The sequence below is a fragment of the Schistocerca americana genome, chromosome 8, assembly GCF_021461395.2.
Source record: "Schistocerca americana isolate TAMUIC-IGC-003095 chromosome 8, iqSchAmer2.1, whole genome shotgun sequence".
Classification (NCBI taxonomy): Eukaryota; Metazoa; Arthropoda; class Insecta; order Orthoptera; family Acrididae; genus Schistocerca; species Schistocerca americana.
In genome coordinates, this window is record NC_060126.1 from 405,069,815 (window position 1) to 405,086,365 (window position 16,551).

The window sequence follows — 16,551 nt, forward strand, 5'->3', positions numbered from 1 at the left end:
CTGTCGCAGAGGTTTCTTTCCCTTGGCGCTTGCCTTGCCACTTTTTTCCTCTCTGCTCTTACACACCGTCCCCCTTCGCTCGCTTTCGTCCACTTTCCGTCTCCTGATGAACCATGTCAATGAGTCATCCTACCCAGACGCATGGACAACATCACAGCCCGCATCCTGTGACTCCTGATTCGAAAACTAACGTGTTATACAGAGGTGACAGTAGAACTTTTGGTTTGGTCACCACGTCTTTGTGGGCTGGAGGGGCCCCGTCCTTCTCTAAAAAAGGTCGGGACACTTCGCAGATCGAACCATTTCAGGACTGCTGAATCCACAATCCTTTGTCTCACAGATACTGCTTTATGGCAGGGTGCATTGTCACGCTGAAGCAAGAAATCTTAGTCTCCCAACCGATGCTCTACTTTACGCAGTATACTGTGCAGTGAAAAGTGATCACTACCCATATTTAACGCTCACTTAATCGCAACAAGGTGAGCAGACTCTAAGCACGAAAAGCACCCCCATACTTCTGTAACCCTTGTCACCAGTTCTGTAAATCCTCGTCGCTACTGCTGTGGAGACGGAGTTGCCACTGTTACAGCAGGCCGAGTTTGTGAGTTCGTGAAACGGCTTCTGGTGCAATACACTGCTAAGAGAATTTCTCCCTGCCACTATTACACAGCTATGCCACAGGGTCGGGTAACAGGTTAGGAGAACGAAGGTTCTACAACACTCCAGCAAATCGGTAAGAAAGTCACACAAATGATTTAAAAGGTTTGTATGGTATTGTATTGTATGTTAACCTGGGACCTAGGAACGACAGAGAGGCTCCGTCCCCACCGCAGCCGCGGTGGTCCACAACCCCACGACGACTACCGCAGTCCACTTCACCCCTCCGCCGCCCCACACCGAACCCAGGGTTATTGTGCGGTTCGGACCCCGGTGGACCGCCCAGGGAACATCTCACACCAGACGAGTGTAACCCCTATGTTTGCGTGGTAGAGTAATGGTGGTGTAGGCGTACGTGGAGAACTTGTTTGCGCAGCAATCGCCGACATAGTGTAGCTGAGGCGGAATGAGGGGAACCAGCCCGCATTCGCTGAGGCAGATGGAAAACTGCCTAAAAACCATCTACAGACTGGCCGGTTCACCGGACCTCGACAAAAATCCGGCGGGCGGATTCGTGCCAGGTTTACTTATCTTTGTGACTAGTTGAATACTGTAGTCTGTAGTTTGTATTATAACACCAAAAAAAAAAATTGTTCAAATGGCTCTGAGCACTATGAGACTTAACATCTGTGGTCATCAGTCCCCTAGAACTTAGAGCTACTTAAACCTAACTAACCTAAGGACATCACACACATCCATGCCCGAGGCAGGATTCGAACCTGCGACCGTAGTGGTCCCGTGGTTCCAGACTGAAGCGCCTAGAACCACACGGCCGCACGGGCCGGCCTTCACAAAAAAGGGCCCTCAATGCTAGGTGCAAACAATCGTAGGTAAACTTCACAGGACGTAGCAAATGCAATATACAACAACTATCTGGTGACTTCTAAATTACGACGTTCTCTGTATAAGTCAGTCCTGGACGATGATCTATAACCAAATGGGCGAGAGCTGCTATTCTGTCTTCCGAGTAGGCTTCTCACCGTTGTCGTCCGGTCATTGGCGGATTGTACTCGGCCGGCAGTTGGCCGAGGGTAAGTCGATATCTTAATCCTCAATGACGCCCACGGCACTGGTGGAACTCGCGCAAGTGGCGAGTCTCCATGGCACTGGCACCAGCTCGCATCTTTGCGCCTGTGGTGCTTTGCCCTGACTGTGTCTTGTTCGGACGAAGCAGCACATATCGTAACGCTACCTCCTCCGTATTTCGCTGTAGGCACCACACATGACGGCACGTAACCTTCCCCAGGCAGTCGTCAAACCCCAAACCCAAGCCCCTCCTCCGACTGACACAGAATACAGCGCGATTCACCACTCCAGATCACTTGTTTCCAGTCAGCCACCGTCCAGTGACGTTCCTCTTGGCGCCACCTCAAGTGCAAGGAATGTGTGCTCTTATGAGGAACTGGTCGGCCATCGTACCCTATGTTTTTTACGTCCCTACGAGTAGTGACTGAGCCAAAAAGACTGCTGGCAGCACTTTGTAACTCACGACTGATCCCTTCTGCTGATTACATGCAATTTTTTTTACCATCACCCTACGCAATATTCGTCGGTTCACGTTCGTCAGTGCAAGTCTACCTGGCCTTTGTTGAGCTGTGATTTGTTGCTTTGCGTTTCCACGTGACAGCCACGTTACTACAGCCGACTCGGCAGCCTTAGAAGGACTGAAATTTGCCTGATTGATTTGTTACTCCAGTGACTAGCCCATTTCGAATTCACTTCGCTCTTATGACCGAGCCATTGCTCTGATACGTCTCTATTAACAACACAGCACTCCCGCCTGCCGGCCGGTGTGGCCGAACGGTTCTAGGCGCTTCAGTCTGGAACCGCACGACCGCTACGGTCGCAGGTTCGAATACTGCCTCGGGCATGGATGTGTGTGATGTCCTTAGGTTAGTTAGGTTTAAGTAGTTCTAAGTTCTAGGGGACTGATGACCTCAGATGTTAAGTCCCGTAGTCCTCAGAGCCATTTTGAACTCCCCGCCTCCTTTTACACTGACGGGCGAGCTCCTCGTGACATCTAGTGGTCAATTCCGCTTCATACAGTGCGCCGGATACTTTTGGTTGGATAGTGATCGGCGACAGCGACTGACGCTTCGCACCAAAAATACCGGCCGCGTATTACCGACTGAACACTGTGAGTCACGTCTATGCCCTGTCTCCGACAGCATTCCCTGAGGGATCTCCGTTCGCTGACACCTGCCGGTCTCGTTCGTTTACCTCGCCCCGGCAGTCTGCCGGGGGCGCCACACTTCTCTCTCTCTCTCTGTGGCCCAACTACACTCACACTCATAAATTAAGGATAACTGCTGAATGTGGTGCCACAGAACGTGGCACCACACAAAAATGGCGCTAATAGCATAGGCACATAGGGAATACACACGACACAGATCTGCAAGTCCACGGTGTTGGTGATAAGTTGAGAAAACCGTACCGAAACACATGTGCTACAAGACGCCACTGTTTCCTGCGCATGTACCCTGACATCAATATGGGATATGATCACCATGCACACGTACACAGGCTGCACAACGGGTTGGCATACTCTGGATCAGGTGGTCGAGCAGCTGCTGTGGTATAGCCTCCCATTCTTCCACCAGTGCTTTTCAGAGCTCCTGAAGTGTCGTAGTTGTTTGAAGACGTGCAGCGATACGTCGACCGAGAGCATCCCAAACGCGCTCCATGGGGTTCACGTGTGGAGAACAGGCCGGCCACACCATTCACCTTATATCTTCTGTTTCAAGGTACTCCTCCACGATGGCAGCTCGGTGGGGCTGTGCGTTATCATCCATCAGGAGGAAGGTAGGACCCACTGCACCCCTGAAAAGGCGGACATACTCGTGCAAAATGACGTCCCGATACACCTGACCTGTTAAAGTTCCTCTATCAAAGACATGCAGGGGTGTACGTGCACCAATCGTAATCCCACCCCACACCATCAAACCACGATCTCCATACAGGTCCGTTTCAAGTACATTAAGGGGTTAGTATCTGGTTCCTGGTTCACGCCAGACGAAAACCTTGCGATATTCACTGTTCAGACTATACCTTGACTCGTCCTTGAACGTAACCTGGGACCACTGTTCCCATGACCATGTACTGTGTTCTTGACACCAGACGTTACGGGCTGTCCTGTAACGAGGGGTCAGTGGAATGCACCTTTCAGGTCTCCGGGCGAATAAACCACGTCTATTCAGTCGCCTGTAGACTGTGTGTCTGGAGACAACTGCCCTGTGGCTGCGGTAAGGTCCCGATGTGGCTACCTGCAGTACTCCGTGGCCGTCTGCGGGCACTGATGGTGAGATATCGGTCTTCTTGTGATGTTGTACACTGTGGACGTCCCGTAGTGTAGCGCTTGGACACGTTTCCTCTGTCTGTTGGAATCGTTGCCATAATCTTGAGATCACACTTTGTGGCACACAGAGGGCCCGTGCTACGACCTGCTGTGTTTGACCATCTTCCAGTCGTCCTAGTATTCTACCCCTCATAATGTCATCAATATGTGTTCTTTGAGCCATTTTCAACACACAGTCACCGTTAGCACGTCTGAGAACGTCTGCACACTTACTCGCTGCACCGTACTCTGACATGCACCAACACACCTATGCGTATATGACTGCTGCCAGCGCTACCGTGCGACGACCGCAGGTCAAATGAACCGCATGGTTATGCCCCGAGGTGATTTAAACCCTGAAAACCGCCCACCACAGCATTGTTTCACCATGTATCTGCACTATTCTTATGAGCGTGATTGTAGATCGTCCATCGCACTGCGCCAGGGGTTTCCAAGTAACTACCTGTACGTCTGGGCGTTTATAACAGCTGAATTGTATTGCTTTTCACAAATTAATGGATTGCTGAAGATATTAATTACTTACGGCAGCAGGAAACCTAAATTCCAAAGTAACAGTTTTCCATCAGCTCTGTTTCAAGACCTAAATCTGGAGCAGAACTATGTTTCCAAATTACACTTACAGCCGATAATGTAATTGTTGTGAGTCAGTTTCGTTGATTGTATTGTGCAGCTCAACACCAGAATTTAGGCAGCCTGGATGAATTCGCGAAAAATAACCGGAGTTACTTGCGACTGTAAGATGAAAGATAATTGAAAATCAAAAATCTATCGCACTGTCATCCGACCAGTCGTCTTGTATGGTTGCGAGTGCTGGCCGACTTGAGTTGAAACAGAACACCGCCTAAGTGTAATGGTAACGAAGATGCTAAGGTGGACAGCGGGCATCACTTAGTTAGATCACGTTTACAGTGAAAGTATTAGAAAACAGTTTGGTGTTGCACCGATCCAAGACAAGATGCGTGAGAGTAGTCTTAGATGGTTTGGGCATGTTTTACTGGCCGGTGATGACTCTATTGCCAAGGCTGGTTACACACTTGAAGTCGTCAGCAGAAGACCCAAAGGAGGACCTTAGCAACGTTGGGCTGATACGATTCATAGAGACCTTAAATGCGGGAAAATCAACCCAGATGCAGCTCGTCATAAAGCGAAATGGAGACAACAGACCCACGTAGCGGACTCTGCAGACAAGCTGGACAAACGCTGAAGGAAACGAAGAAGATTGTCCAACGTGTTTACTTCATGTTAATATAATAACTGAGGCCAGCAGCGAAAGTGTTCAGAAGAGTGATAAAGATTTTACAATTTTGCACTGTGAAATAAAAAAATGCGCATTAGTGGAGAGCGTGTGAACGAACTCTGTGTGGAACCTAATCTAACCCTTGTCACTGTCATACTGAGTATGTGGATGTCGGCCAACTGAAACCCCCTCCCCCCACTCCCGCCGCACCTTACATATTCTACTGCCAATCACTTTCTTGAAATATTATGGACGTAAAGCAGAGTATTTCCTTGTGTAAAACTTTAATTTGTTCTTGCATCTTAAATTACTTTCTTTTGGGCGCAATATCTTTCGTCTGATTTCTTTAAGCATGTTTAGTGCTCTACAACATACATGAATGTTTTCGTTAAAAATAGTACGTTAGCATTTTTAAAAATAATTAGCAGATAGAAGATGATAGAAAGGAAGACATGCCATAGCAATGATCTCAATAAGAAAAGAACTGACTTACAAAGGCAGAAAAGAGGAAGACATCAGAGCTCACGCAAAAACAAGAGTTCACATGTAAAATACAAGAGTAGTTAACAGACTAAAATCTGCTGCCAACAAATATTTCTTAGACTTCAGTTTATAGTGAAAATCTATTTTTAAATAAAACCTTGGGCAGAGAAGTCCAGTAGGAAGTGAGCCCAGAATATACAAAATAAAATATTTCCAAAGGAACAGTTCCGAAATTAGATGGTGTTCACACATACCTGTATTGAATCGAACATTTTATTTACAAAGCGGTACTCATAAAAGAGCTCCTTGGAATTAATTAAAAACATACGACACACACATTATTGCAGAGCATATCATTTCAATAGCAAATAAGTAGGATAAAAATCATTTAGGAACGACTGACAAGAAACAAGAAATCTCAGACACTACTACAGAGAAACAGATATTGATAGTAAAGACAATCTCTGAGCACTACATTCACTTAAATCATTTAGTTACGAAAAGGAATGCCGTAGAATGAATTGCCATATTTCAAGTATGTTGATGGATATCTTCTTGAACTGCATGGAAAATGGAATGTTTTCATAAATAATAGAAGAAAAGGGATACCATATCATATTTTGAAGCCATTTTCAATATTTTTCGACCGTGACTGTCTCAAGAAAAATGTAAATGTTTTTTTTTTTTAATTACCGTTACCAGTCACAAACTTTGCCAACTATTGTATTGCTTATTTATTTAGTGACATGTTTCGAGGTAAACCTCATCTTCAGGCTAAATGGCATTACAAAAACAACTTTAAAATAAGGCCATACTGATCTTACATAGTCTTTTCGTAAACGTTGTGGTCATATTTTTTCTTCTGGCGTGGCAGTCTCGTAGTGATGGGCTGGGATGCCTCCATTTCGATGCCACTCCTGGTCACTGTTGACAAATTGTCACTAACATAGCAGTAACTTGGACACACGATCACAAACAGTTCTGTAGTGCCCTGCACAGCAGGCTGACTGGACCTGGGTGCGTTCTGAAGGGACTGGAATCTGTGGGAATCTCCGGCCCTATTCGGGACATCCCGAGACCTCCACTGTCCAAGTCTGGTGCTCTACCTGCTAGACCATCAGAGCACCTCGTCGAAATGTGACAAATAATATTTTGTAGTATATAGACATAGTAGATTAAAACTGAAGAAACTGTAAAAAGGTGGGAATTTAAGGAGATGAGACCTCGATAAACTGACTAAAGCAAAGGTTATACAGAGTTTCAGGGAGAGCATAAGGGAACAATTGACAGGAATTGGGGAAAGAAATACAGTAGAAGAAGAATGGGTAGCTTTGAGAGATGAAGTAGCGAAGGCAGCAGAGGATCAAGTAGGTAAAAAGACGAGGGCTAGTAGAAATCCTTGGGTAACAGAAGAGATATTGAATGTAATTGATGAAAGGAGAAAATATAAAAATGCAGTAAATGAAGCAGGCAAAACGGAAAACAAACGTCTCAAAAATGAAATAGACAGGAAGTGGCTAAGCAGGGATGGCTAGAGGACAAATGTAAGGATGTAGAGGCATATCTCACTATGGGCAAGATAGATACAGCGTACAGGAAAATTAAAGAGACGTTTGGAGAAAAGAGAGCCACTTGTATGAAAATCAAGAGCCCAGATGGAAACCCAGTTCTAAGCAAAGAAGGGAAAGCAGAAAGGTGGAAGGAGTATATAGAGGGCGATGTTCTTGACGACAATATTATGGAAATGGAAGAGAATGTAGATGAAGATGAAACGGGAGATACGATACTGTGTGAAGTGTTTGACAGAGCACTGAAAGACCTGAGTCGAAACAAGATCCCGGGAGTAGACAACATTCCATTAGAACTACTGACAGCCTTGGGAGAGCCAGTCCTGACAAAACTCTACCATCTGGTGAGCAAAATGCATGAGACAGGCGAAATATCTTCAGACTTCAAGAAGAATATAATAATTCCAGTCCCAAAGGAAGCAGGTGTTGGCAGATGTGAAAACTACCGATTAATCAGTTTAATAAGTCACAGCTGCAAAATACTAACGCGAATTCTTTACAGACGAATGGAAAAACTGGTAGAACCCGACCTCGGGGAAGATCAGTTTGGATTCCATAGAAATGTTGGAACACGTGAGGCAAAACTGACCCTACGACTTACCTTAGAAGCTAGATTGAGGAAGGTCAAGCCTACGTTTGTAGCATTTGTAGACATAGAGAAAGCTTTTGACAATGTTGACTGAAATACTCTCTTTCAAATTCTGAAGGTGGCAGGGGTAAAATACAGGGAGCGAAAGGCTATTTACAATTTGTACAGAAACCAGATGGCAGTTGTAAGAGTCGAGGGGCATGAAAGGGAAGCAGTGGTTGGGAAGGGAATGAGACAAGGTTGTAGCCTTTCCCCGATGTTATTCAATCTGTATGTTGAGCAAGCAGTAAAAGAAACAAAAGAAAAATTCGGAGTAGGAATTAAAATTCATGGAGAAGAAACAAAAACTTTGAGGTTCGCCGATGACATTGTAATTCTGTCAGAGACAGCAAAGGACTTGGAAGAGCAGTTGAACGGAATGGATAGTGTCTTGAAAGGAGGATATAAGATGAACATCAACAAAAGCAAAACGAGGATAATGGAATGTAGTCGAATTAAGTCGGGTGATGCTGAGGGAATTAGATTAGGGAATGTGACACTTACAGAAGTAAAGGAGTTTTGCTATCTGGGGAGCAAAATAACTGATGATGGTCGAAATAGAGAGGAAATAAAATGTAGACTGGCAATGGCAAGGAAAGCCTTTCTGAAGAGGAAAAATTTTTTTAACATAGAGTATAGGTTTAAGTGTCAGGAAGTCGTTTCTGAAAGCACTTGTATGGAGTGTAGCCATGTATGGAAGTGAAACAAGGACGATAAATAGTTTGGACAAGGAGAGACTAGAAGCTTTCGAAATGTGGTGCTACAGAAGAATGCTGAAGATTAGATGGGTAGATCACATAACTAATGAGGAGGTATTGAATAGAATTGGGGAGAAGAGGAGTTTGTGGCACAACTTGACTAGAATGAGGGATCGGTTGGTAGCACATGTTCTGAGGCATCAAGGGATCACAAATTTAGCATTGGAGGGCAGCGTGGAGGGTAAACATCGTAGAGGGAGACCAAGAGATGAATACACTAAACAGATTCAGAAGGATGTAGGTTGCAGTAGGTACTGGGAGATGAAGAAGCTTGCACAGGATAGAGCAGCATGGAGAGCTGCATGAAACCAGTCTCAGGACTCAAGACCACAACAACAACAATGTATCCATGGATTTTAATGTGCGTGAGTGTCTGGCATATACCACAAGCGTCCTCTCTCGGCGAAACTATCTGCCCTAGGGCTTTCACACGCTCGTCACGATAGTTCATAGGCGAAGTACTGATGCTAAACTGTGTTCGCATCGACCCTGTGTGCAGAATCATGTTGTATAAATGGAGATGATGTCTTAACTACTGACGACATCTTTGGCATAATTGTTTTATTAATCTCCATTGGAGGATGTAATTTTAGTAAGTGACTTAAAGTTTTGTGCCTGTAATACTCTAGTAATTTTACGGTTACTTAAGCTATAGTGTGTTTTCTTTCTCATTTCCGATGCTAAATTTTTTCTAAGGAAAGTGTCCTCTTGTTCAGCATATTTTATTTCTGATGAAGGTATATTTATATATACCGAAACCTCGGTCAAGAATTTTAATAAATCTTTATCATGCAACTGTTTTGGTTGTCATCATTTATCGTGATAGATTACTGTGACAACCGTGCAGATAGAGTGTCAGACAGAAAGGAAACAACTCGGAATCCGTAAAAAAATAAAAAAGAGAAGGAAAGGAAACGTCGATCGCGGTCGATACTAGTGCTCTTGCATTCGTGAGGCTGTGAGGTGGCGGCAGCGGGTACGGACCTTCCTCCTGGCCAGCTGGTGGTCGAGCCGGTGCCGGCAGCCCAGCAGGCACTCCCACAGGCCGCCGCCGCCCCCGCCGCCCCCGCGGCCGTCGCGCCGACCGTCCGGCAGGTCCTCCTCGGCGAACTCGTACACGTCCAGAGGGTGCCTCGAGCCGTCGGGAGATGGCAGCAGCGCCGTCGCAGACAGCTGATGGCTGGCCGTTCCGCTGCAACACACCAGACACCCCTGTACAACAAACCGTTCGCCGCCAGTACCAAAGCGCTCAATAAAATTTCATGGTTGACCAATGTGTTTTATTAGGAATTTCATATGTGCAATGTAACGGGATAGGCATGTACACACTTACAAATCAAGTAATCTGGCAAGACCTAAAAGTCATACGATTAGCTGCAGAGTAAAGAGTAGTGGATAAAAACTTTGTACAGAGAACTGTGACAGGCTTATAGCTGAGTCAGGTGAAATATAAGTAGTTTGGAATGAATCCGGGACTCACGACTAATCAAATTACTGACCCAAGTCGCTACCGCTAAATGGTTCAAATGGCTCTGAGCACTATGGGACGTAACATCTGAGGTTATCAGTCCTCTAGAACTTAGAACTACTTAAACCTAACTAACATAAGGACATCACACACATCCATGCCCGAGGCAGGATTCGAGCCTGAGGCCGTAGCGGTCGCGCGGTACCGGAATGAAGCGCCTAGAACCGCTCGGTCACACAGGCCGGCTCTACCGCTAAACCAGGTACACATCGTGAAAATAATAACATATTTTTCTATACTTACCATACTCAGTCATTCTTCGCACTTATAGCCTGTTGAATGACCGTGAAAAGAAAAAAAATAACAAAAAAGTAAACAAACTCGTCTATCGTTCAGTGGTGAGATAGTCGAAAACATATCTCTGCTGAATTAAAGCTAATCTTGCTGCCTTATTCTTGCGCTACAATAAGTTATGGTTTATGGGAGCCGTTTTATAGAAACAGGTGATCGGCTCTAGTAGCCATCTTGTAGTTTGAATTGTCGCTCGCAGGCAGGAGACTCGAACCGCAGGTAAAGTCCGAACTTATTGCCCGATGCTGCCGCTTGTAACGGGAATGTCCCGTATCCAGAGGTCGCAGGCTATAGGTCGCTTCTGTGGCTTACGTAACTTGCGGCCTTATTGGTCTCCGGGAGACCTTAGCGCCTATGTCGTCAACCAGTAGTACGGCCGAGGCTCGTCTTTACCAGTTGATCGCGGGAGATTCACCGTGGAGCATCGGAACGTATGATTCTTCCGTGCAGTTGGTCTTCTAATGGACCGTAGGGGAGGTTATGATTCCACATAGTGCTGTTAACTAGTTACCGTGTATTTATATGACTATTTTTCAAGTTCATTCTTTCAAAAGTAACGTCAACAGTTCTATATAGCCGCGTGGGATTAGCCGAGCTGTCTAGGCCGCTGCAGTCATGGACTGTGCGTCTGATCCCGGCGGAGGTTCGAGTCCTCCCTCGGGTATGGGTGTATGTGTGTTTGTCCTTAGGATGATTTAAGTAGTGTGTAAGCTTAGGGACTGATGACCTTAGCAGTTAAGTCCCATAAGATTTCACACACATCTGAACATTTTTGAGTTCTAGACAGTGTATATACAGGACTGAACAAAAAAATGGAAACACTGTAAAAAATTCATGATTGAACGTGAATGCATATACAAATTTATTTGGCCACGGACGGCATTTGTGCAGTGCCCTCAGTACGTACTCACAACAGTGTACCGTGTAGTTCTGAGTGCATTCTATCGAAGCTAAGTGAATTCGGACGTCGGCAAGTTGTTGGTGCTCGACAGTGGGTGCTATGTGGATAGTAACCAAGTAGCGAACCGTTTGTGGATTCAAGAGGCACCGTTCCGAATATTTATACCGTATACAGGGAAATCTGAAAAACATCACCCGCTAAGTTACAAAGTCTGTGTCGAATGATAGTGGCGGATGACTACTAAAATTGATTGTGACTAAACGTAAGAGGCTGACAGCATCAAAAGTCACTGCAGGACTGAATGTCGCACCCACGAACGCTGTCAGCAGCAAAATAACGCGAAAGGACCTCCATAAGCACGGGACTGCAGGGCGAGCTGCAATTCGAAAACCACACGTCAGTGAAGCAAATGTCCGTATAACAGCCAAACGTGGTGACGAAGCCATAAAATGCAGTGAACATATAGTGTGTCGTGGAGCGATCACTCTGTTGTAGAAATAATTCAAAAACCAAGATCGCTTAAACACTGTTTACTAGATGACGGGTTTCAACACACTAAAGGTGTCATCATCGGATCTATGAAGATATAACGTGACAGGTTTGAGGGAGGGTTTACATAAGTTACACTATATACATTACTATTAGTACAGTACCACATACCTGAATGTTGCTTAACATGCATAAATCAGTTGGATACAACGATAAATGAGGCAGACCAGCTGATATAAAATGTCTGTCGCAGTTGTTTTTTAATTTTTATTTCTGCGACAATGATTTTATATCAGCTGGTCTGCCTCATGTATCGTTGTATCCAACTGATTTATGTATGTTAAGCTACATTCAGGTATGTAGTACTGTACTAATAGTAATGTTTATAGTGTAACTCATGTAAGGCCTCCCTCAATCCTGTACATTCTATCTTCACAGATCCGAGATGGTACCTTTAGTGTGCTGAAACCGGTCATCTAGTAAACAGTGTTTAAGCGATCTTGGCTTTTGAATTATTTCTGAAGCCATAAAACCTGGGCTGTGGAAGAAAGTCATATAGTCGGATGAGTCGTATTTTGCACTGTTTCCAACGTCTGGCACAGTTTAAGTCACAAGAGTAAAACATGGCGGAGGTTGGGTGGTGAATGGGGCAGCCATATCGGAGCATTCCAAGGGCGCCATGGTTACTCTCCAGCGTCGCCTCACTGTCTAGGATTATGTGACTATTCTGGCCGATCGGATCCATCCCATTGTACATTTGATTCACAATGATGCTGCTGTGTTCCAGGGCCACTGTTTACAAATCTCACATAGTCCAGGACTGGTTTTGTGAGCACGAGGATGGATAGGCTCATCCCCCTGGCCAACAAAATCACCAAATATCAATATTATTGAGCATTTGTGGTCTACTTTGGAGAGAATGGTGTGTGATCCGCCATCATTGTTGCCTGAACGTACCGCTATTTAGCGGCAATAATGGTATAATATTTCAAATTTTGTACATGGCTGCACGTTCAGAGACCGTGAATAGTTACAATTAAAAGAACACAGCCCTCGGTCACTACTTTTTAACGAATTATCTGGGTTTCGACACTGCTAGGAGTGTCTTCCGCAGACACCATTCTTTGGTTTAAATTCTGAGGAAGACACTCCTAGCAGTGTCGAAACCCAATTAATACGTTAAAAATTAGTGACCGAGCGCTATTTTCTTTTAATTCTATAATATTCCCTCTAAAACCTGCATTTCTCCGGTCTGACACGACTGTAAGGTGTTTTGAATCCCACTGGGTTTCCTACATCTTGTTAGGCATGGAAATGTGTTGTTCTTTGGAGTTTCTGTATTTTTGTCTAATCCTTCTATTGCTTACGCGGATGTAATTAATGCCACTGTGAGCTTCCTGGTGATTGGCTAGTTTCCGAACACCACTACATCTAGAGAATAAGAGCCGATTGACATACTGAATGATCGCATTGATTAGAAGGTTGTGTGTAGGCTGTAGAGCTGTCACCTCAATTGTTTCCGGCTCAGTAAGATGCTGTCTAATTTTGCCTGGAAAGGACAAGCACGCCACTGTTCTTCGAGCGCCAGGGCAGTGACTGTCTACCACAAGAAGAAAGGAGCTGCGAAAAATCTCCTGCGGCGATTATGACTGTGCAGTGAAGCAAAATGAATTATGAATGGTTGGGTTTTTATGTTATAATCAATTCTAGATCTAGAATGAGATTTTCACTCTGTATCGGAGTGTGCGCTGATATGAAACTTCCTGGCATATTAAAACTGTATGCCCGACCGAGACTCGAACTCGGGACCTTTGCCTTTCGCAGGCAAGTGCTCTACCATCTGAGCTACCGAAGCACGACTCACGGCCGGTACTCACAGCTTTACGAGGTACTGGCAGAAGTAAAGCTGAGTTGCCTTCATTAGAATTAATGTATGTAAGGCACATATCCAGAACTGACAATACGTTTCATAGTAAAAGTACTAACAGAAGTTAACTGCATGCTGTATCCGCTGGAGCTCAACGACGCTTCAGCTGATATCTAGCTGAATGTTAGCCGCAGTGGACGCAGTGTTCACACAAATTTCTCCACTGCATTGTACAGATTATGTGCCCCATTGTGCACTTGACGCCAGCTCAGAGAAGAGTCCGTGAAAATTTTTCTCTTGTCTTTTTCGTAGTCGAACTGTTTCCCCATCTGGGTTCTTTTGTTCTCCATGTCACGACTTTTTTCGACCAATAGGAGCGTTCCTCTTATTTTGTGAAAACTCTCTCTGCCAATCGCAAGGGCCCTACCATTAAACTGCATCGAAATCTCGTCACTTTACTCCTTCCTAGTTCGTTTCCGCCAATCGGACGTTTTGTGTCCGCTCCAGACACCTAAATGTTACGTGTGTACCACTCGCTGTTCACGTGATCAACTGCACCACTGGTTTTGTTCGTATCCACTTGGAATTCCGAAACGCAGTTTTCTAAAGTTTTTTTCTGTCCTACTCCTGGTGGCCCGTTACTTGTTCTCCAGTACGCGTCACCTGTCCGGTCGCTGACACCCGCCGCGGGACCCCTAAGGGCTTTTCGTGGTGCCTCCCATAGTGCAGCCTCTGCTTCTGCCCGTGCCTGCATCCACAAAAACCGTTTTCTCTCGCTGCTTGTTTCACCTTCCACTCATTGACATGGTATATGGAGCGTAAAGTGAGGACACATTCTTCTGCTCTCACTGACTGTAGGTGATCACCTCATATTATTTTCACTGCTAGGTTTTGCACAGTTAAAAATGAATGCTGATCATTCCAAATCTTTCAGGCGTTACGGAAAACGTAAACGTATCGTAACTCGAGTGTTTTATACTTATCATGATAGTTCAATAACATTTAAATCTGACGATTGTGGTACATCGGGAAATGGGGGGGGGGGGGGCGGGGGTTATCCTCTTAATTCAGTTCAGTGAGAGGCCGCAGCGTCAAACTCGATGGTGGAATTTACCAAGTAGAACAATACTGCATCTTTGTCTCTCAAACTAAAGTTCTATACTATGCTGTGGATATGCGTCACCATAAGGAGGCGGCAAAATTCTGACAGGAGTCTTCTCGGGAAATTTCTTGCATCCAGACAATAGAAAATTCTACAGCGAGCTCACACCGTATCCTTCTTCTGACGAGTAAGATGAATCTAAGGAAGGCCATGATCTCACGCTGCAGTTATATGCAAACTGTCGTGCCAGAGATGTAGATTTAAAACGCTAAACACAAACGCCTTGGGTGAGCGAGGACCTGCTGTGCACAACCGTGCGCCAAGCTGCCTACACGCAGGAATGCAGGCGCGACACCTCAATCTCAGATTTGTTTTAAGCAGGAATTACAACAGCCGTTCTAACCCATGCTAGGCTGCGTCCCGTTGCCTCATGATCACATTATCTCCCTAGCTAATCTGCCTTAAGTCTTTTGAATTGCTGTATAGAAAGCTGTAAGATTTCTCTGGGATATACCCGCACTATACAAGACGCTGGATTCGCACGCAAAAACGAGTACCCTCTGTTACACGTAAATCACTGTCTACCTTACGTAACATGCGTAAGCAGGGCAAGAAATGGCACAAATGACATGAGCATCTGAATTACCGGTCAGTATTGCATGTTTGGGAACCAGATTCTAAATAATCAAGGAGGATTAGTAATCAAGGGAAGCTATGTGATAGTCTTCAGTTGTGTTATTCTGGTCGCTCAGGTTCCCGCTTAAAACTGTAGATTATTTATTACTCAACAGTAAGCCGACCGATGAGGTGTCAGTTTTGTATGGTGTTGTAGATACATGTGTGTTGCAATTATTGTCCTACGGTGATGACAGGAAGCTGCTATTCAGAAAAAGTTATACCCAGACATCGACTGGGTGTGTACAGGGTGCTTAAAAATATTTCGGAGGTGGTAGGATGGACATCATGATCTAAAATGCATACCTTACGAGCTGTGAAAACTTGTTCATCTTCGCTACTGTGAAGCACATGCCTTCTAATGCAAGCTCTTTGCTATTACGAACTACCTATAGAATGCAGTAAAAAAGTGAGGACATTCTTCTGTTATTGTCAGTGAGAATAACAGGTGATGATCGCCAACAGTTATCGTCTAGGCACATCCTCTTGGTGGTGAGGTATTCCACTTTAACATTATGCGTATTGATAAGTAAGATAGTCAAAAATAATCTATTGCAGTTTCAAAAGCATAGGTACGTCCTAAGCTACAACATTAGAAGCAAACTAACCGTCATTAATAATTTCAAAAGCTGCCAATGTTTCAGAATGGAATAAAATATTATGTCACAAAAGTTTTCCGTCGTTTACCCAGCATCACAATTGCTGAAAGCCCCAAAGCAAATTGTAAGTGAAATCTAAAAGAATATCTTTTAGATAACTTCTTCTATTCGATAAACGTATGTATATGTGATCAAAAGTATCCGGACATCTGGCGCTCTCCATCGGTAACGCTGGAATTCAGTATGGTGTTGGCCCACCTTTAGTCTTAATGTCAGCTTCCACACTCGCAGGCATACGTTCAGTCAGGTGCTGGAAGGCTTCTTGGGAAACGGCTCCCCATTCTTCACGAAGTGCTGAACTGGGGAGAGGTATCGATGTCGGTCGGTGAGGCCTGGCACGAATTCGGCATTCC

General features: G+C 45.0%; 1 protein-coding gene across 1 annotated transcript in view; it reads right to left on the reverse strand.

The window, feature by feature from the left end:
- LOC124545888 (43 kDa receptor-associated protein of the synapse homolog) overlaps positions 1 to 14,568 on the reverse strand; it is a 109,917-nt gene extending 95,349 nt beyond the window's left edge. Inside the window, exons 1-2 of the mRNA XM_047124847.1 lie at positions 14,552 to 14,568; positions 9,671 to 9,878 (exon numbers count right to left, since the gene is read on the reverse strand). Of these exons, the coding sequence (XP_046980803.1) occupies positions 9,671 to 9,878; positions 14,552 to 14,568 (225 nt within the window). The remainder of the gene's footprint in view (positions 1 to 9,670; positions 9,879 to 14,551) is intronic.
- Between the last annotated feature and the right edge of the window lie 1,983 nt (positions 14,569 to 16,551).